The 21,692-nt window shown below is 39.8% G+C and overlaps 1 protein-coding gene across 6 annotated transcripts in view; it reads left to right on the top strand.

Annotated features, from left to right (window-relative positions):
• Nucleotides 1-113: 113 nt before the first annotated feature.
• slmapa (sarcolemma associated protein a) overlaps nucleotides 114-21,692 on the top strand; it is a 242,193-nt gene continuing 220,614 nt past the window's right edge. For 3 of the 6 annotated variants that reach the window (XM_070895262.1, XM_070895261.1, XM_070895263.1), the window contains exon 1: nucleotides 114-1,251. In XM_070895262.1, the coding sequence (XP_070751363.1) occupies nucleotides 1,054-1,251 (198 nt within the window). In that variant the 5' untranslated portion in view covers nucleotides 114-1,053. The remainder of the gene's footprint in view (nucleotides 1,252-21,692) is intronic. The other 3 variants (XM_070895266.1, XM_070895264.1, XM_070895265.1) reach the window with 1 other exon arrangement.

The following is a 21,692-nucleotide window of genomic DNA, read 5'->3' as shown; positions in this document are numbered from 1 at the left end:
TTCGCACACTCTGATTGGTTGACTTCTGTCCTTCTGCTAGCCGCTATTGGCTGGGCTGGGTGTCAATCAGCAGGAGCCGGCGCTTCCGCTATCAAGTTGTTGCCTATGCGGTGAAGCTATGGCGGCTCTAGCGAGTTGGGGAGGACGTGTTACAGGCTTGGGTTCGGTGGAGAGCAAGAATGCCTACGAAGAATAGTTCCTATTCTGCACCGCACCAGTAACGGCTGCAGGTGTCGAGCGAGCCCGCCTGCTCCGGCGCGAGTTGTTTCTCGAAGGCGTGTTTTTTCCTTTCTGCTGTGGATTGGCTAGCGGTGTGGATCCTGGTCTCTGATCGAATGGATTTGTTTTGATTTCGGGTCACAAGTTCACGACTTTGGACTCGGCTATCAGGATTCAATCAGGCCTGAGGCCTAGCTCTTGGCTCTGCTTCTTTTCGCGCTGACAGGGGGTGCTTTTGAAAAGATAAAGAGCCGCTTGGAACTCTTGTTTTTTTCCCCGCAGTAGCCGTCGAGGGCCGCCCCCATTGCCCGCTGGAGGACTTGCGATGTGCAAGTTATTACTGTAAAGCCAGCCTTTAAAACGTGTGAGGGAGACTGACTCAAATCCGGCGATAACCTTGTCCCGCTAAGTGGGGCAGAAAAGCACTAAATCTGTTTGCACATCGACTGTTATATCTAGTTTACCTCGCTTGTCGTCCAGTGTCTTCGACTAATAAGTTTTTGTTTAATTTTTTACCGTTGTGAAAGCTAAATGACGGTAAATAAACACCGACCTAATGGAATAATCTCAACCCACAGATCTGCAAGCAAGGACAGGAGATGCGTCGAATTGCTGCTGATTTATTGAGATGGGTGTGTTAATGGATGAAAGATGAATCTCTCGTTTTGTACAGAAATCTGTTGTGGATGTTGTGTGTAAATATTCTCATTTATATATAAAGCCGCGTTTTTCATTTCTAATATATTCTGAAACGACATTGTCACTCTGGATCAGGAAGTGGCTCAAGGCGAGTTTCCTCTCTTCACTTTGACTGAGGCTCGTCACCAGTCCCATATGCCTTCAGCACTAGCCATCTTCACCTGTCGGCCAAACTCTCACCCTTTTCAGGAGCGCCATGTCTACCTGGACGAACCTGTCAAAATCGGTCGATCGGTGGCACGCTGCAGACCGGCCCAGAATAATGCCACCTTCGACTGCAAAGTGCTTTCCAGAAACCATGCTCTCATCTGGTTCGACCACAAAACAGGCAAGGTAAGGACGAGCCGCTTCTTGACTGATTAAATGGAAAACGCCAATTATTTTGAGTCTTTCGCAATCCTGCTGAGGTTGTGTGCTTTCTTTTTTGGTCGCGTTCCTATTATCGATTTAACAATTTTTCAGATCATTTTCCTGTGTTAAATGGTGCATGCAGTAAATTAAATCCCAAGTCATTTAATTTAAGGCTAAATATTGACTCTTTTAACTGATCAGTTAATTCTGAAATCTAGACAGTAAAACCTACTAAATCAGAAACTTTTCGAACATTCTAACTAAATAATGCCAAAGTAGCAGGATCCAGAGTCAAGTTTTAATGAGTAAATTCTGGCTGCCCACAGTTTTTAGTACTTTATTATTGCACTGCAACACAAGACTAATTTTAGAAATTACTTTCATAATTCTCTTTATTGTACACATGTAATTCTTTTTTGCATTTGGGCAACCATTTATGTACTCATTCGCCTTTAGTTCCCAACAGGACGGAAAAGACATACTGAGGCAGCTGTATTGGTTGCGGTGGCCATGACCATGCAAATCAGGAAGTAGCATAGTGTATGGCATTAAATACAGTACCTTGACAACTGACCAGTGAAATGTTTGTTTCCCTTTGCTCACTCCTATCCATTATTCTTTGACAATTACAGCTGGCCACCCACAGAAAAAAGCTTGTGTTATACTCTAATTCAAAAAAAGGACGAAGGATCAAATATACAGGCCTGTCGGTTTAAGGTCATGGTGGGCAAGCTTTTAGAAACAGTAATCCAGAAGAAAATTAACAGTTACTTGGATAAATAAAGGAGAGCCAGCATGGGTTTGCTGAGGGCAAATCATGTTTGATGAACTTGATTGCTACCTTATTTAAAAGTAAAACTCCAAGAGGGTGGCTAAGGGCAGTATAGTTGATGTTGCGTATATGGAATTTCAAAAGGCATTTGATAAAGTAACACATATTAGACTTGTTAGCAAAGTTGAAGCCAATGGGATAAAAGGGACACTAGCAACATAGATACAAAATTGGCTAAGGAATAGAAAAAAGAGTTGTGAATGGCTATTTTTTTGACTGGAGTGAGGTATACAGTGGAGTTCTACAATGTTCAGTACTAGGACCATTGCTGTTTTTGATGTACATTAGCACAGGGCACAATTTCAAAATCTGCAGATGTCACTAAACTTGGAAGTGTAGTAAACAGTGAGAAAGATAGTAATAGACTTCAAGAGGATGTAGAAAGGTTAGTGGAATGGGCGAACACGTGGCCGATGAAATTAAACGCAGAAAAGTATGAGGTGGTGCACTTTGGTAAGAAGAATGAGGAGAGGCAATACATGCTAAATGGTACCAATTTAAATGGGGTGCAAGAAGAGGGAGACCTGCGGTGTTTGTGTACAAATCTTTGAAGGTGGCAGGACAGGTTAATAAAGCATATGGGATCCTGGACATTAAAGAGAGGCATAGAGTACATAAACCTATATAAAGTGCAAATTCGGCCCCAGCTGGAGTATTGTGTCCAATTGTGGGCACTGCACTTTAGGAAGGACATGAAGGCTTTGGAGAGGGTACAGAAAAGATTTACTTGAATGGTTCCAGGGATGAGGGATTACAGTTACGAGGATAGACTGGAGAAGCTGGGGGTGTTCTCAGAGCAGTGAAGGCTAAGGGAAGATTTGATGGAGGTGTTTAAAATCATGAAGGGTTTAGATAGATAGGTAAATAAATATCAACTGCTTCCAATGACAGAAGTGTCGACAAGAGGGCACGGATTTAAGGTAATTGGCAATAGAGCCAGAAGTGACATGAGGAAAAACTTTTACATAACGAGTGGTTAGGATTTGGAATACCGTGCCTTATAGGGTGGTGGATACAGATTCAATGGTAGCCTTCAAAGGGGAACTGGATAAATACTTGAAGGAGAAAAAATTACATGGCTATGGGGAAAGAGTGGGGGAGAAGGACTAACTGGATTGTTCTTCGAAAGATCCGATGCAGACTCAATGGGCCGAATAGCCTCTTCTGTGCTGTACTATTGTAGGATTTTATGATTGAGGTATCATAAAGGTGCATAAATAACATGTGACACTCATGCTTAAAGTATTAGCATACCTGTGAAATAGTTACCAGTAAGTGGTTTGTCTCATTGCCAGCCACTGAGATTGAACCTTTGGTTATAGCGATGTCAGTTTTCATGCTGGAGGTGCATAAGTTGAGGTCCCTATGGCTTCTGTGCTTTGCTCATTCTCTCTCGCTCTCTACCTCTTTCTGAATGTATATGTATGTATGTATCTATATCTCTACCTCGAGGGGTGGGACCTATATTTAATGGGTAAGGGTATGAAGTCGGGCAACATTTAGTTGAAAGTGGAGACCTGAAAACAGCTCATATGACCCAAAAAACTCGGTCGTTGCTTTTTGTTGGGATATATATATCTATATCTAAATGCTGTTCATGGTAAGTCAGAGGATTCATGATTTTATAAGGACAGTAACATGCCATGTAAAATAAAAAGTATTAATCTATTATGCAAAATCTACGTAATAAGTAAATACTTGAGTTTATACAGAGGTCAATTAAAGGAAGACTACAGCTCTTGAGGTCGCTGGAAAGTCTCTGCATTCAAATGGGTGCCATCTTTCCATTGTGGCCTAGAAATTTACAATATTGCATGACATCTGAAATGTGATGGACAGGATGTGTATGTGCAGTTTATTTTATATATAATAAATTTAAAAATATGTTTGTAAAACTAGTTTTATTGAGGAGATGGTCGCCGACTGAATTGTCCTGATTGTGGACCTTAAAATAATCTTAATTATAAATAAAATATGTTTGATGGAAACTCTTGACCAGAGCGTCAAAGACCAAAAGTCTCCCAACTGAAACATTATTTCCAGCACTTAATTCTTAATAGGTCAAATATATCTGTTTTACACAAATAATAAGTACTAAAGCGATATTACCCTTTTCCCCCAGACTTCTCCTACCCTGGTTTATGTCCAACAAAATAAATTCCGGTACATGCTTTGTATATGTTTATACTTCATCCAGTTGGATGAACAGAGAGCTATTTAATATATGTCTAAACTCTACAGAAAAGAAATGCATTCTATTATTTAAAAAGTCCCATTTAATTTTCCCCTCATTTGATTATTGTACTTCTGTCAATATAGTATCAACATGGCATCATTGTATGGTGCAAAAATAAAGGGGAAATTCAACTCTTGTCACAGAAAACAGCTCAGTGTTGTAACAAAACAAACATTTAAAAGTACATCAAATCTTCAGTTTATTAACCTGGAAATTGATGAGTTCTGTTGGCTGAAAAATCCAATTGCAAATGGAAAAGAGGTTATGTCATCAGTAACTCATTGTGCTAATTGCACAATGAGGCAGCTGAACATTTTGATATTGTATTACCTGTACCCAATTAATCAATCAAGAATGTCTGATTTCAAAAGTGTCAGTGGATGCAATCTCGCATATTTTCTTTGTAACTGAGCAAAAACTCTGTCCGATTGAATTTTAAAGTCTACAGTCACTGTCTCACTGTGCAATAAAATTAGTTCTGCATCTAGATTTACTTTTTGGGGGGTTTGATTTCCAGACTTCGCAGTTTTTCTTCCCTTTAAAAGTGGCACTAGAAATTCCATCCCCTTTTGTACAAGTTTTACTGCACATTACATGTTTTACATGATGCGGCCTAAATTAATCAAAAGCAAAATATTGCAGATGCTGGCAATCTGAAATAAAAACAGAAAATGCAGGAAACACTCAGCATGTCAGGCAGCATCTGTGGAGAGACATACAGAGTTAACGTTTCTGATTTAAAAAAAAAAAACACACAACTTGTCTGTAAAGGTGCTTTTGATGTCGTTGCTAAATATAGTGAATTGAAATCCAGTTGTATTCCCCAGAACTGACTGGACAGGTTACATTCTCACACATGTGACTATGAAGCAGGAGGAGTGTGTGTGTGAATTAACACTGAGCTGTGCCAGGCTTGTTTCTCAATGAACTGCTGTGGACCACAAAGGATTAGAGAATTTAAATTTATTCAGAATGTACAAAAACTTGGCATTTGAGATTCTGTCATACATACTCTAAATATAATTGGAGACTAGACATTTTAGAATGCATTTCTCAAGTTATGAACTTGGAGGAATGATTCCTAAAATTGGATAATGAGTGCCGTATGCAAGAAAATGTTTTCTATTTGATGCTAATTAATATCTGTGATTAGTTTAAAATGAGGGATGTCCATGATAGTTGAACACAGACTGTTGGCTGACATTATAGCTACTAGACCGAGCCTGTAGAAAATAAGTAGAAAGATAGTCATATCTAAAGTGCAATAAAATGAGTACATGTTGGTGTCAGGCTATAAGATAAATTCCAATGACATCTGTGTTATGGTGCCAATGGCTGGAAGATGTCTGGGTAAATATATCAATTTTATAGCTGGGAAAATAAAAACTTTAGTATTCTCTATCTCTCTTTCACTCCATCGGCTTTTGACTGAAATAAGTTGTTAATGCACTGTTTGAGGTGTTGAGTTAAGCCACTCTTGAAATATCATTTATATTGGGATTGGTTAAATTTTTGGCACGCTAATTTACAGACCATTCTCATATCCACAAGTATAAAACGAAGTGAGCCATTGGTCTTGATTCAGAACTCCAAAGGTTGCTATGCTTCATTGAATAATGTTCTTCCCTTCACCGCAGATAGTTACATTCCATTCAAAACTACAGTTGCTTTTGAAATGTTATGATTTTGTCTTGGAGTTAATATGAAGTTGGTATGCAAAAATTTCAGACTTAACATGTCTTAGAACTTTACTTGAATCTAGCAAGGATAATAAAGCTTTAGTTTGGATGGATAGAAAGGTTTTAAAAAATTGTATAGCTTTAACAATGACAGTTGGCACTTACTGCTACTTTTTGCAGTCAGTCAAACTGTAGAGTAGGAAAAAATTAGGGTGCACTTCCCGTGCAAAACTTTAAGCTGGCTTTTCCATTCCTTTTAGAAATATTTTGAATACACGAACAGCATAGATCATACACTGGAAATTATTAGTATACACCTCACCATCTTGGCCAGGAAAACCAATCTTCTTTCAAAATAACTGGAGTTTTATTCTCCACTCATTAATATCACACTCATTTTCCTACCTCAAAGAAACAGTTCATTGATTTTTGACTTGCAATATTAATTTCAAAACTACTCTTGATTGGATAGGCAATAATGAAATAACAATCAAACTATCTTCCCAGGACACACACACATACTTCGGAAGAAAATACAAATGTATTCTAATCCATTCATGGGGTAATGATGTCTGGATTGTACTAATATTTCAAATTATAATCTCATCACTTTAAAAAAAAAAAGCATATTTTTACAACAGACAGCTATAACTGATGAAGTGGCTGCCTTTACATGTCCCAAAGACAGCTGAGTGGTCCCAAGACTCCATATTAATCCTTCAACAAAATCATCTTTACTCATTTCAGAGAAAATAGGTGCGGGAGTGGGCCATTCGGCCCTTCGAGCCTGCACCACCATTCAATATGATCATGCAACTTCAGTACCCTATTCCTGTTTTCTCTCCATACCTCTTGATCCCTTTAGCTGTAAGGGCCACATCTAACTCCCTTTTGAATATATCTAACAAACTGGCCTCTACAACCTTCTGTGGTAGAAAATTCCACAGGTTCACAATTCTCTGAAGAAGTTTCTCCTCATCTCGGTCCTAAATGGCTTACCCCTTATCCTTCGACTGTGACTCCTAGTTCTGGACTTCCCCAACATCGGGAACATTCTTCCTACATCTAACCTGTCCAATCAGTACAGTTCAGAAACTGTAGCAGCTTGGATTGAAATTTAACTGAGTAGAAGGGCAAAACAATATTCAGTAGAGCATAGCTATGTTTGGCCTGTAACATAGCATGCCAAAAATGTAACCAATCCCAATATAGATGGTATTCAACGAGCAGCTTAACACAACAGCTCAAAACAGTGTACAACTAAGTTCTTTGTCAAAATCTGATTAGAGTGAATTAAAAACAAGTGGAGAATGCAAATGTATTATTCTCCAGCTATATTTTGGCCCAGATTTTGTGGTCAGCAGCTACGGAACAGCACTTGCTGCTCATTACACATACAGCTGTCCACACACTTTATGCACTTTTGAGCGGCATCTTACAGCAGTTAGAGTTCATTTACAGCGCAGTGCCCTCTACAGGGGACCTGTGGCATGTATGAGCAGAGAAAGCAACAGCATAGCTCTTCAACCAGTCAGATTGAAAAATCCCCACTGAGCCATACAGAATCTAATCCAGGAAGTATAAGTTAGACTATTTCAGTGTAAAATCATGTGCAGAAAGCGAAAGAAAGTTAGGATTAAAAGAGGAATAAGAGAAAGGGGGGGAAAAAAAAAATCTCCAACATTAATTAAATTTTGGGGGAAAAGACTCCACACACACACAATGACATTTTCTGGGCCAGAGAGGTTGTTTGGCAATAATTAAGACTCATCACGCCATTTCAAAATTCACTTACCCTGAACGCATGTTTAGTGGGTAAGTACCACAACTACCCGCCTTTCATGTAATTTAATGCCAAGCCTGTTGGTGAGGTATTGGTGTAGTGAAGTTTGCAGAGGAGTAGGGAAAATCATTTCCGCATTTAACAGTCCATGTGCAGACTCTGGAAGTTGCTGTCCAATTTACTCTAACAACAGTGAACACTGATGGCCTTAACTGTTGTTCCTATTGCAAAATCCAGGTCTATATCTTTCTTTTCCCCTATAACCTTTTGCATCTGACTTAATGGGGTTGATTACTTAAATTCGTAAGTTGTCGAACGCCATTAGTTGAAAGATAGCTTCAGTAATGATGCATAAATTTTGGGCTATGTCATTTGATGTACCAAATTTATGCTTCTATAATAAAATTGGGAAATTCTCAAATGATTACAATGATCTTCAGAGATGTGAGAGTGGTTTTAAAAAAAACAAAACAAGAAACTAGCTGTATCATTGACCTTTTTGAGAAGTGGGAATGGCTGTGGGACCGTAACTGATTACAATTGTATATAAAGAAAGAGCTTTCATTTATACAAGTACCTTTCACAACCTCAGGATATCCTGAAATGCTTCACAGCCAATTAATTACTCTTGAAATGTAGGGAATCACGGCAGCCAATCTGCACACAGCAAGGTTCCACAAACAACAGTAGGATAACTGACCAGATAATCTGCTTTAGTGATCTTAACCAACGGATAAATGTTGGGCAGAGCACCAGGATAACTTGCCAGCTCTTGTTGGAATAGTGCCATCAGATCTTTTACGTCCATCTGAGAGTGCAAACGGGACCTCTGTTAACGTCTCATTCAATAGACACCTTCTGTGACAGGACAACACTCCCTTCAGCACTACACTGAGGTTTAATATTAGTGGAAATACATGTCATTTGTAGTATCTCCATTGGAGAATGTTGTGCAACCCAATTCATCTGAGGTCTTTTATATTTGTAATTTAATGGTTAGTTTGTCACCCAATGAATGGCATGCACTTTTGTTGGGGTGGGGTGGGGGGAGGGATAAAAGTTTAAAGTTTTCACTGTGCAATTAAATAACCCATATCCAGAACAATTAAGATACATTACAAAAGATGCAGTAAATCTAGCTATTCCATTTTTACAGTGCATTCAGACTACAAATGTTGTGCTGGGCTGCATTTGCCCCATGAAGTCGGCATTGGGGCAAAGCAGCTTTTGCTGTGATGCTGAGCTTTAGTGTGATGTACTTGGAATCTGGAGTCAGGATCTGACCTGATAGCAGACTTCTTAGAAGTCTGTTTAGTCTTTGACACCTGATTACAGTGCACAAGTTTCACATTAATGTGAAGCTGAAACTGCTTCGGATCAGATCTGGACTTGTGGTAGTAGATGCATCTGTGAAAGAAAATGTCCTTGTGTTGCACCCTGCTTAAATCATTGTTAACTTAATTATTTTTGGAATTTGTTCTTCACGTTTATCACTCATAAGAATTTATTTTATACCTACATCTGCTCCAGTTGTTGGATTGGCTTTTGTTCAATTCAAAGCTTAAAAAAAAATCATATAATGATAAAGCATGGAAGGAAACCATTCAGCCCATCGTGCCTGTGCAGGCTCTTTACAAGGACAACTAACTGCTTCAACGCGCATTCATTGTGAATTTACTTTTATTTGAATATTTAGCCTCTTCAAGTTGCTACTGATTCAGAGCTGTAGTTGCGCTTAACCATGTGTTTGTTTAAAAAAAAATGCAGTTACATTTCTTAAGCTGCATTTTTCATTATCACTTTTAAGTTACTCTGAACTGAATCCATGTGAATAAAGCTTTCTGACATCAAAAGTTATTTAAAGCCATGGGCTTCAAATTTAACTAGAAAATGTTTGTGGCAAAATAATCTCAAATTTAGGGTTGGATAGTGATAGTTGCAGTTGCAATTTGGTTGGGAGGAATTTGCAAATTATTAGATTGGGTAGCACTTGTCTGCAGCACCAGTTTACAGGATCAGAATTTCTAAGGGACTCAATTGTTTTTATTTTATTCTTTGGATTTTTGTGTTTGCTGTCCATCTTGCAGTTCAAATTTAGAGAATCAGCGAGGGTGTGAATATGGTTTCCAAGGGGTGGGCATAAAATTAAGAGTTAAAAGCAAATTATTTGATTTATTTTGGCTAAATTTTTCTGTGTCCCTCCTCTGAAACTATTCTCTTCGATGAGGCAACATTAACCTTTGTGCACCTTTTTATTAAAGTAGCGATTCTTCATATAACAAAACTTTGCATTTATATAGAGCATTCAATATGGAAAAACATCCCATGGTGCTTCACAGAAGAGTAATCAGACAAAAATCTACATCTAGGTCAAGAGGGAGATATTGGTAGGCGTGATTAACTACTTGGTCCGAGAGATAAGCTTTAAGGAGGGTCTTGGAGGGGGAGATGGAGGTAGAGAGCAGAGAAGTTTAGGGAGAGAAGTCCACAGCTTGTGATGTCAGAGGTGGAAGTTGGCAGACTCTGTAATTGAGAGTATGGGGTCGGAATCTCAGCTTGGGGTCAGATAGGATGCTGAGATTTGAAACTATTTGGTTCACCTGAGATAGTGGACATGAGCAAGATTGAGAGTTTCAGGAGACTGTATAACTAAGATAGAATTTCAAGTTTGATCCTGTCTTTGTTCAATTTCTGTATGCACATTTTCCAGTAGGGTCCCTGAGTAAGGATCAAGAGTGGGGACAGTAGAGGAGTAGTGGGAACTTTGAATTGCTTTTTTTTCTCTCTGGGCCCTAAAGCTACATATTGCACTCTTCTTCATCATCGTCATCATCATAGGCGGTCCCTCGAAAGAGGATGACTTGCTTCCACATGAGTTCACAGGTGTTTCGATGAAGGGCCCGATGTTCCAGTCCTGAACTCGAATTGAGGGGGTGGAAGATGCCTGTGCGGTAATTTTTTTTTAATGTGTGGTAGCCGTTTCACACCAGCAACCACAAGGGCTTGACAGCTAGGTCTTGGTCCAGTGGCGAGGATTAACCAAGACGACTGGAGACCTGCTCTGCTGCACGGACCTAGCGCGCACAAATCGCAGTGTGAGCTGGCCCATGCTGCCCTTAGGCCCTCGGCTCTTCTGGACCCCGTGCCCTCATCTGTCGTACCTCCGCCACGATTTCTTGCTGCTCCTCTGCCATAAACATTCACCGCATATCGCCGCAAACACTCGCCGCTCATCCATCCCGACCTTCCCACTCCTCTGTACCTGGGCCCTGCCGATGTTCCTGCCCACGTTCCAAAACGGCAACCAGGGTTTTGATGACGTCATCCAGTCGCCCATCTCAAAATTGTCGCTGGAGGTTGAAGTGGTATGCCGCTCCAGCTCTTTTATCTCCCGACCTGCGGAGTTGTTCTCTCGCAGGCCGGGAGGGGGGCCACGATGTTCCAGGGCCCACCGCTTCAGCTCTTTTATAGCCCGACCTGCGGATCTGTGTTCTTGCAAGTTGGGGGGGCCATGATGTTTTGCCCTAACTCTTACTTCTATTGCGACTGTACTTGGCTCAGTCAGCACAGAACACAAATTGAACCTGATAGCTTCTTGACAGTTTGACATGGTTACACATTGCCTTTATGTTGAGCCGTTAGGGGAGTGACTAGACTTTTAAAAAAGAAAAATCTCTTTGTATAACCTTTTACAATCTAGTCAAACATTGGGACATAGTTTTACTTGTGTCTCTAAATCACATTCCCAGATCTAAGATGTAATGAAACAATAACATTTGGAGTTGGCAAGGCACACTGTGTAAGAAGAAGGAACTTCAGTAGTTCCTTTTCCATTCTCTGGATATCCCAAAGTGTTTCAGAGCCGATTAATGAAGTGTAGTCACTGTTGCTTTGTAGGGGGCGGGGGGGTGTTCTGATTCAGGAGTGAGTGCTACCCAGCTGAAAGTAAATGCTGTGGAAACATTGGGAACTCAAATTGTAAACTCTGTAAATAACATAATGTTGGCCATGAGGCAAGCATGCTGGGGCCTTTGAAAGCAAGAGAGGATGATAATTTGCTCTGTCTAGTGATCCATCTTAGACTTTGTCCCTAACTCTGTTTTCTAGATAATACATGTTATAATTACTGCATCAATTTTAAATCTTTAGATTAGTGCTGCTCAAATTTTTAACAGCTTTAAGGAATAGTTGTGTCTCTGTTCTTTTCATCTTCCCTCCTCCCCCTGCCAGCAACCCAAAAAAAAAATCAGTGACTCACATTTGAAGTACCCTGTATAATTTTTATCGCTGCTGGAAGATCTCCAGTACTTTGTCATACAGTCCAGTCCTCACAAGCCCAGTCAATAAGTATTGATAGGCTACCTGACTGTGACAGACATCAGAGTTGAGTCCAATCCCATCCACACATGAACACCACCAGCAGGGTTACTTGACATTTAGGAGTAGAATTCTTAACTGCTATTTTTTTTGCCCCCAACCTTCCCACCCCCCACCCCTCCTATTGCCATTTGTAGCTCCTCCACTGATGTTCTACCGGCTTCTGTGAGTGGCAGACGGTCTTGAGTTTTGGAAGTTAGATGGGTTAACAACCCTGTACGCAGAAAATCTGAGCATTATTTTAAAAGATTCATTGGAATATTACTTCAGATTTATACACGTCGGTGGGACGAGTGATGTGATGTCAATCACTGTGGACTCCTGCCTTCAAGAGTCAGGAACTTCCCAAAGCTTTTTCCCAAGTTGGCTGACTATTTATTTCTGTTTTTACCTCGCTCTCAGGAGATTGCTTGTGTGTGGAGAGGTGGGGTGAGGTGATGCAGGTAGGCTGAACCGTGTTGGTATGGAACAGGCTTGATAGGGGAGCTTATCTTTTCCTGTCCCTTTTCTCCCGATAACTTCAATTTAGTTGACTACATGCATTGTCTCTTTTCAGTTCTATTAAGTACTTTACCACAGACTCTGCATTCTTGTTTTGGAGTGCTATTAATCCTGCATAAATCTGAAGCTATTCAGCTAAAGTAGTAGTCCGATACTAACAGTTGGGGGTAGATGATCACTTTGCAGATGACTACACGCCAGGTAAAACTTGGACCACTACAGATATAAGTATGCCCTTTTATGAAGCACATGCAAAATATCTGGCATCAATTGGTCATTGAGGTTGGGGCCTTTGGTATTGTATGAACTCTGCTTTGTTTGAACATGTTTCTGTACAATTCATCAAGCTGTAACTCCATGCAACTCTGATGGCAAGGAAGCCATCTGCTTTGTGCCAGTTAACTCATTTCAGATTGCTGACATTTTGTTGCTACAGCAGGCCCAGCCATTGTGTATGATTCATTCGAGAGGGAATTTGACTGGCACAGAGTGTTCGATTGTTGGTGGCTATTGGGACGTCTTGGCAGCAAGTTTTTAAAGTCTTGAATAGCTAATAGATATCTTGCATCCAGTTTCTCTCTGTTCATAACTCTACACAATTTCCCGACGATCGTTTACAATGTAACATTTTCTGTCACAACAAGAACCTATCTTGTACATTTTTTTCCCCCAATCATCTCCTGAATGACCTGACTCTTGATAGGTATGATTTCATGGGCACTGGAAACTGTCTCGTTCCTTGCCCAAGTTGCCATGATAAATGTGCATTAGTAGGTTGCCCACAGAGACCCATGCATCTGAGCTCAATCCTGGCCTTACCTGATTTCCATGACTTGGTTATTACAGTTTCTTTACTTTTTAAAAAAAACTTATTTTTGGCTTTCTTGTTTCAGTCCACTACTGGATATGTCTGAGTGATTGTTTTTTTTCTTGCTCAGATATCTCGATGCATTTGTAACAGGCCCAGAGAATTAACAAAGCACCTTTTTGAGGACCATTAAGCCAATTGTGCTCTATTGACTAACTCATCATGAACTCGGGATTGAAAAAATGACTACTGTTCTGAGTGGCTCAGTACCGTGCCACAAGCTACATGTACCCAATTTAAGATCATGGAATTTTCTATCCTTTGTGTTTTGCAGACTGACAAACCCTTGACTACCAAAAAGCAACTTAATTTGTGTGGCCAAAAACAATTTGTTTCATGAAGAAAATGATTTTAGGTTGGCAAATTGAATGAGCCACTGACTTTACATTGGTATATTTGTTCAGAGTCCAGCATCATTTCAGTTTCAGGTGGATAAAGACAAGGACAAAATAGTGAGGGGTGGGAAAACGAATTGTGTTTCCTGAATGACTGCTGAAACTGTCATGAAAACAAGTTGGTTTTTCAAATTAGTTATGGAACTGATCATTTATCTCATTGCTGTTTCTGGGACCTTGCTTTGCACAAATTGCCTGCTAAATTTTCCATCACAGGAGAGAGAGCTTCTCTCTCCCCAATCAAATCCTTTAATCACCTTGCGTACCTCAATTAGATCGCACAACCTCTTTCCCCGCCCCCCCCCCCAAAATCTTCTATACTCAAGGGAATACAAGCCGAGTATTCAACCTGTGCTCATAATTTACATATAGAATTGTAGTGTGAACGTGGGTCTCCTAGCATAAAAGCAAGGATTGCAGATGCAGCCGAGGATCAAATTTGCAACTCATCACTCTTGCAGAGATATATTAATATTAAATGTATTAATATTAAATGCAAAGATAGTTGGGAAATTAGTATGACATAGAGCAATATATTCACTGGTCACACCTGTTCAAACTTGAAAAACAGAGAAGACATGTCTGGCAAGCTGTGTTGTGCAGCACTTCGATATAGGTACTGCTTTGATGTTGGCTCAGTTCAATGTACGGGTACCTTTACTCAGCAAAAATATCAAATTGCAATAATATCAGTTTTATTAATTATTACAATTCTTTTCAAAGTGCCATGAGGGGTACCAATGCTGAAATAAGTTTGACTAATAACATGACTATTATAAATGCTGATATGCAAGTGACCAAAATATTTTTGTCATAACTGCTTTAAGGATGCAATAAACAGTTCTTGAAATTTACAGACTATTTTATAGCATTTAAAAAGACCTGGCTCTCTTTTGTATTTAAAAAAAAAAATAGAACGACTGATGGATCTAGGATATATAAAATAAATATGTCAAACCCTATACAGTACATGATTGCTTGTGAATGCCATTGAATATCAAGGGGAGGTGGGTAGGCTCTCTGTTGTTGGAGATGGTTATTGCATTGCACTTGTGGAAAGCTGACAAAAAATGGTAAGTGTTCTATTTCTTCATGCTCTGGTTAGAAGGCGAGGGAAAATTGGACTAGGATGTGCAAACATAATTTGGTACCCTTTTTGAAAGTCTTACATTCTGTCCTTATTTTCATATTTTCTTCATAAATTCCTGTCTACATTTGTAATACAAATTGACTATGTAAATTACTGTCAAGTTTACATTGGCATTTTCCATTATAAATTTATAATGGATATAAAAAAATAGGAATTTATAATAGAAAAAGTTGATGAGTAGTGCAAGCAGACGTAAGATTTTTAACCTAAAATTATATACATTTTCTTCTGAAAGATCATGCACACACTTTTTCTGATTGTTTTGTCTTGCGTGAATGAAGATATCTGGTGTAACTATATTCAGCTTCTTTGGACATAGCAGATGGAGAATTTCTGCTGAGAGCACGTCCCCTTGCTCATTCCATCGTTTAATTTAAAGTACATATTCTTTAGAATTTTAGGGTCTTGGCTGTTTTGAGAAAAATTTAACACATTTGCCTGCTGATGTGGAGTACAATGGTGTGGTTTTCCAGGAGTGTCTCTGATCTTGACTGTACCATCAAGGAAGTGTATGAATGCTTTTGTTGCGTAAGCACACACACAGAATTGAAGGACGTGCAGTTAATTGTTTTGGATTGCTTGACTGTATCACTTCATGGCTGACAATTTGATATAAGGAGTCCGAGGAACAGCGAACATGGACAGGGAATAGTGTTGGAATAAAGATATATAGGGCAAAAAAAAAAGCTGCTTTTTTCCTCCAGTTTCTCAACCTTCCCTGGCCAGCACAGATGAAGGAGTTGGGGGAATCACCTTTGTGGCTCACTATTGAGCAAATCAAGCTATTGAGTGAAGCAACTTTGAACATGTTTATTTTTATTTGAGATTTCTGAGTTGTATTGTGTCCCACTTGTTTCATGAGTAATGGTTGGTTAAGTACCTACAAGTAATTGACTGACAATAACATTTAATGCTACTTGGCAGGAAACTGAGTAAACTACTGGGAAAAAAGTAATTATCTTGTCCATAAGAACATAAGAAATTGGAGCTGGAGGAGACCATTCGGCCCTTTGAGCCTGCTCCACCATTCAATAAGATCTTCTACCTCCACTCCACCTTCCCGCACTATCCCTATATTCCTTGATTCCCTTTGTATCCAAAAATTTATTGATCTCTGTCTTGAATATACCCAACGACTGAGCATCCACATCCCTCTGGGGTAGAGAATTCCAAAGATTCACGAGATTGAGCATGAAAAAGCTATATTTGAGATATTTCATTCCATGTAATAGCATCATTGCTGCAGGTTATAGTATAGTTTAGAATCATTATGTAAGTTAAGTAGACTTGCTATTTTCACAGCACTTAATTTATCCTGTTTTTGGTATCTCGAATTCTCACCAACACCCATGGAATAAGTAAAATGTTTTCTTTAAATTTTTCAACATACTTCCTGCAAAACTTCCAAACGAAATCAAAATATTTTGCAACATATTACAAAGTGATATAAAGACAATGCATGTGTGATTTTTTTTTTTTAATATTCTGTTTTGATATCCAACAGCACCTTTAACGTAGTATAACGTCCCAAGTGCTTCACAGGTGTGTTATAAAGACACAAAATTTGATGCCGAGCCACACATCCATGGCTTAGTAAATAAAAGTATGCATGGAGAGCAGTAAAGCCATACAGGCCTATCGTTCAATCCACAGTCAGTGCTGAGTTAGCTGATCTCAATCAGAACAGCAGTTGGGGCTGCAGTTCATCCCCTGATTTACAGAGACAAAAAGTTCACCTTCATTCTCACTTCTCTATCCAGTGAATCCTGTTCGAACATGCACATGTGTGGAAGTTCACTAGGATTGAGTTTGGTTACAATGCCCTCTGTTGTCACACAGCATGCTGACACATGTCTGGATTCACATGAACAATGGGCACTTGGGTGAAGTACTTGAGACCTGCTGGTACTCGGCACTGTAGCTGAACAAGGTCTTTAGGAGAAGAAAATGAAGGTCGGATAATACATTTAGATTTAATGACGTGTCTTGATGGTTCAGTGGGTACATGCATTGCGTGATGCTGAGTCATGTCCTCCAAAAAGAATCGTCTGCTTTGAGCCAAGATGCCAGTGGAGATGCTATAATTGGGAGTGGCCCCTGCACTAAGAGGAACAAAAATGAATCGTGACTTCCACTGACATTACATGGATGAGAACAATAGGGGTACAGTAGCATAGTGGGTATGTTACTGGAATAATGATCCAGAGACATGAGTTCAAATCCCACCACAGCAGATGGGGAATTTTAAATTCAGTTAATTAAATAAATCTGGAATAAAAAGCTAGTATCAGTAATGATGACCAAGAAACTACTGGATTGTTGTTAAAAATCCATCTAGTTCACTAATGTACCTTATGTGACTCCATACCCACGGCAATGTGGTTAACTGCCCTCTGAAATGGCCCAGCAAGCTACTCCGTTGTATTCAAGAAGGTAGCTCTCCACCACCTTCACAAGGGCAATTAGGGATGGGCAATAATTGCTGGTGATGCCCACATCCTGTGAATGAATTTTTAAAAAAAAAGGATGCAGTTGTGTTGCTCCTCACTGTCAACTGGTGTGTCAGTATTCTTTATCCAAGTGCTCACATTTTAAAAGTGGCAACTCTGGTGAGGCACTGGTTTCTGCAGTATTGTAGTTCAACAAAAGTACTTCCTTCAGGGAGAACAGATAATAGACTTAATGGTTATGTACTTATCATAACCCTGTAACAAATTTTGACTGAGTGTATGACTGAACTGTAACTCAAAGAACTGAGCTGGAGGTACAGTTGAGATACATTGTTATATCTGATGTAAGGAAATCATTTAAGTGGATCTCTGAAGTGGGGGAAAAAGAAAGGCAAAGTTAGATTTGAAGCTTTTCTCTCTAAACCTGTCAAGGTGTGACTTGAGATTGCCAATCTATGTTCTACCATTCTGTAAGGTAGTTAATTCCTTGAAATTAGTTCATTAAGATCTTTTGATGTCTATCATTTTAAAACTGAGAACATTAATTTGTTGCTTTGACTGGCTTCATAATAAGCAGGCTTCAGTTATTCTCTTTTCATAAACCCCCATGAATCTGAATCTATACTGTGCACCTGTTTGATCATCCACACATTGGCTCTTGGTCCAGTGATTTTTAATATACTGCAGAGCCTGTGTTTATTTATATTGCGTATCTTGGTTAAGGAGGTTTTTCTTTTCTGAAGAAGCTGTATTTGTGAACAGAAGAGCATTGATAACTGGGGTGTGGCTACTTAAATGAACTTTTTGTTGGACCAAGTATTTGCTGAATAGGAGGATAATTTCTTGCATTAAAGTACTATTAATGAAGTCTCAAAATAACAACGTAACACGACAACTTGTGAAGCATTGAGTTTCTCGGCTGTTAATGAACAAAAGTTTGATTGTACAGTGATACTGTAGTTATCTTGTTAAATCTTTTAGCTGCAGGTCTGAAGTTTGCCATTCATTTCTTGAAATATTTTTGTTTTTAAAAAAAAAAACACAAACTGAATTTCTGGCTGTGCATATGAAGGGTTTTAACTACTTGCACAATGTGGAAAACTGGCTTACTTGCCGAATCTCTTAAAAACTGTATATATGTATATGTACAAGATTCCAAAACCAAAATTAAGTGAATTTAGAAATAGTTACTTAAGTAATTGTTTCTCATCATAGGCAGTCCCTCGAAATCGAGGAAAACTTGCTTCCACTCTCCAAAGTGAGTTCTCAGGTGGCTGTACAGTCCAATACGGGAATTGCAGTCTCTGTCGCAGGTGGGACAGACAGTGGTTGAAGGAAAGGGTGGGTGGGTAGGGAGTCTGCTTTGCCACACGGTCCTTCCGATGCCTGCACGTGCTTTCTGTATAATCTCAGCGACGAGACTTGGTGCTCAGCGCCTTCCCGGATGCTCTTCCTCCACTTTGGGGCGATCTTGGCCCAGGGACTCCCAGGTGACGGAGAGGTTGCACTTTATCAAGGAGGCTTTGAGGGTGTCCTTGAAAAATTTACTCTGCCCACCTGGGGATCGCCTGTCGTGTTGTTTCGAAGTTCCCTCTTGCTGGCAAGATTATTCATTCATTATATTTGAAAGAGACTCGCTTCCAGTATCCTTACACTTTTAAACTGTATTTTTTACTAATATGGATGTCTTTGTTAGAAATAGCTTGAAAGATTTGGTGAGCTAATGGTCAGAAAGCTGCGTTGATTTGTGATCGAGGACAAGTTGCTGGGAGGTAAGTGTGTGAGAAACCTGCCTTTTTTAGTGATGGGTGTGATAGAGTGACATTTTTACAGTCCTTGAAAATGGAGAACTATAATGTGAGGCAAGGTGTTTTATGCAGTGGTGTGGTTTATGAAGCATTCTGTATTGTTGGTACTCCCTTGTAACAAATTGGAAAGCAAATAGAATGCAGGACTGATTACTTCTTTGCTCGACCAGTAAAGATTAAAAAACCAGTGATGGGTGCTGATGAATATAATGAGAATTATGTTTACTTCATAACTAACTGCCTTTCAGGGATGTCTGTATACAGGATGTCTATAGCTGAATTTGTAGTTTTTGTAAGACATTGGAGACCTCTTGACATCTATGCCTATTTTCAAAAAAGAGACATCTCATAAATGAGATTTGATATTTCTTAAAGGTTACTTAGTTGCGTTGCAATTAGAAATGGTTTTCTGATCAGGATGCTTATTGTTGGATATTGCTGTTTAACAGTTCAACTACAAACAGTAGCAAAGTAATAGTGAACTATGTGGTGTCTTGGCTTATGAATGAAGACTTGATTTCTGGTCACTAGTGTGTAAATAATGATTGGGGATATGACCTTGAGTTTAAAAAGTTCAGGATTTTGTGATCTTCATGGAATTTCACAATAAAGAATTGCTTTTGATCCAGCTACTTTATACTGCATTATTTGGGATTGGTTTTATCCACTGACGTGTGAAACATGTTCAAAAATATTGTTGACGGTCAATGTCTTTCAACTTTAATTTTGTACTCCAAAATTCAAGAAAGAATGAAGTACAGTATTTGCACCTGATACCAGGGCAAAGGAAAGTTAGCATTCTGAGTTAACTTTAAAATTAATAGTTGTAACTTTTTTTTTTGTTCATTTGTTCTATATTGTTTCCAGTAAATGTATTTTATATATAGTTAAGTGTTTTAAATGCCACATGACTGTCAAAGTACAACATTCCTCAAACTTCGCTCCTAGTCCTTTTTTTAAAGTCCATGAGCCAAATTTGAATATTTTTTCCTAAAACAACGAATGGTGCGATTTATTTTTCCAAAAAGAAATGTTTGGCACAGGCCCCAAGATTTTCATCATGGAGGTTGCAAAGCTGCTTTCTTAAACCTACTGGGATTTAACTAGTTAACTGTCCATTAGCTGCAGGTGGACGAGATTGGCTGCTGCTTTCACAGTCACAACTCTACGCAGGGGTCCTCCCACTATTCGTCGGGGACTTGGTCTGGAGGGTGGTGCACGGAGCAGTGCCGTGCAACAAATTTTTAAGCCGGTTCACGGACTCCCAGGCCGCCTGCAATTTCTGCGGTCTGGAGGAGTCCGTGTTCCATGTTTTTATTGAGTGCACAAGGTTGCAGCCCCTGTTCTATTATTTGAAGGGGCTGCTCCTGAAATTCTGGCTGCACTTCAGTCCCACTCTCCTGATCTTTGGGCACCCTGTGCGGAGGGGAGCGGGTAGGTCCGAGGGCCTCCTCGTAGGACTGCTCCTGGGCACGGCCAAGGGTGCCATCAGCCGGTCCAGGCAGCGGGCGGTCGAGGGGGTCGTTCAACCCGACTGCCTGCCTCTCTTCCGCTCTTACATCCGGTCCAGAGTGTCCTTGGAGATGGAGCACGCGGTATCCACCGGTACGCTCGCGGCCTTCCGCGAGAGGTGGGCACCGGAGGGACTGGAGTGCATCATCACGCCCGGCAACCAAATTTTAATTTGATTTTACGTTTTAAAGTTTAATTTGTTTTAATTGCCGGTGCTTTTAGTGTCCCCCTCTCCTTTTATAGGGGGCACTGGAAAAAGGAAAAATTTGATTTTAGTGCCCCAAAAAAAAAACAAAGAAAAAAGAAAAAAAGGGCCTTGTAAATGTCTGGTGTGTCACCCAGGTCGGGTGGCACGGTTTCATGTTTTATGTTTTGCAGGTGAACTCCAAAAAGAGTTTCACAGTCACAATAATAAATGCAATTGACTTTTGTCCAAGTAACAAAAACGTGTCTTCACGTTTGGTGGGGTTGATCATTTTTTAATTGCACACTTTGGGCTCAAATTTCCCCAAAGCTTTTTTTTGGCATACTTGAGTTACGCCTGTTTTTTTGGGACCCATGTAAGCCAAAAAAAAATGTTCTACGTTTCCCCGTTGGATTTCTTCATTTTGCTGTGGCCTAACCTGTCTTTCAGTTTTGGGGGCGGAGCCTTGATCTATGCCAAAAGGATTGGGCTGCCATGGTAACCAGGGACACAGTGCGAGCTGAGGCTGCAAAGTGAAACATACAGCCAGCTCCAAACACATGAAAAAAACATTGCATCAATTTAAAAACATAAAATTATTAAAGCCGGTCCCACTCTCTCGCCCCGAGCCCTGGCCCAGTGGTCTCC

This window comes from Pristiophorus japonicus, chromosome 12, assembly GCF_044704955.1.
Source record: "Pristiophorus japonicus isolate sPriJap1 chromosome 12, sPriJap1.hap1, whole genome shotgun sequence".
In the NCBI taxonomy this organism is placed as follows: domain Eukaryota; kingdom Metazoa; phylum Chordata; class Chondrichthyes; family Pristiophoridae; genus Pristiophorus; species Pristiophorus japonicus.
Note: the sequence above shows the minus strand (reverse complement) of the source record. Positions and strands in the feature narration are given on the sequence as shown.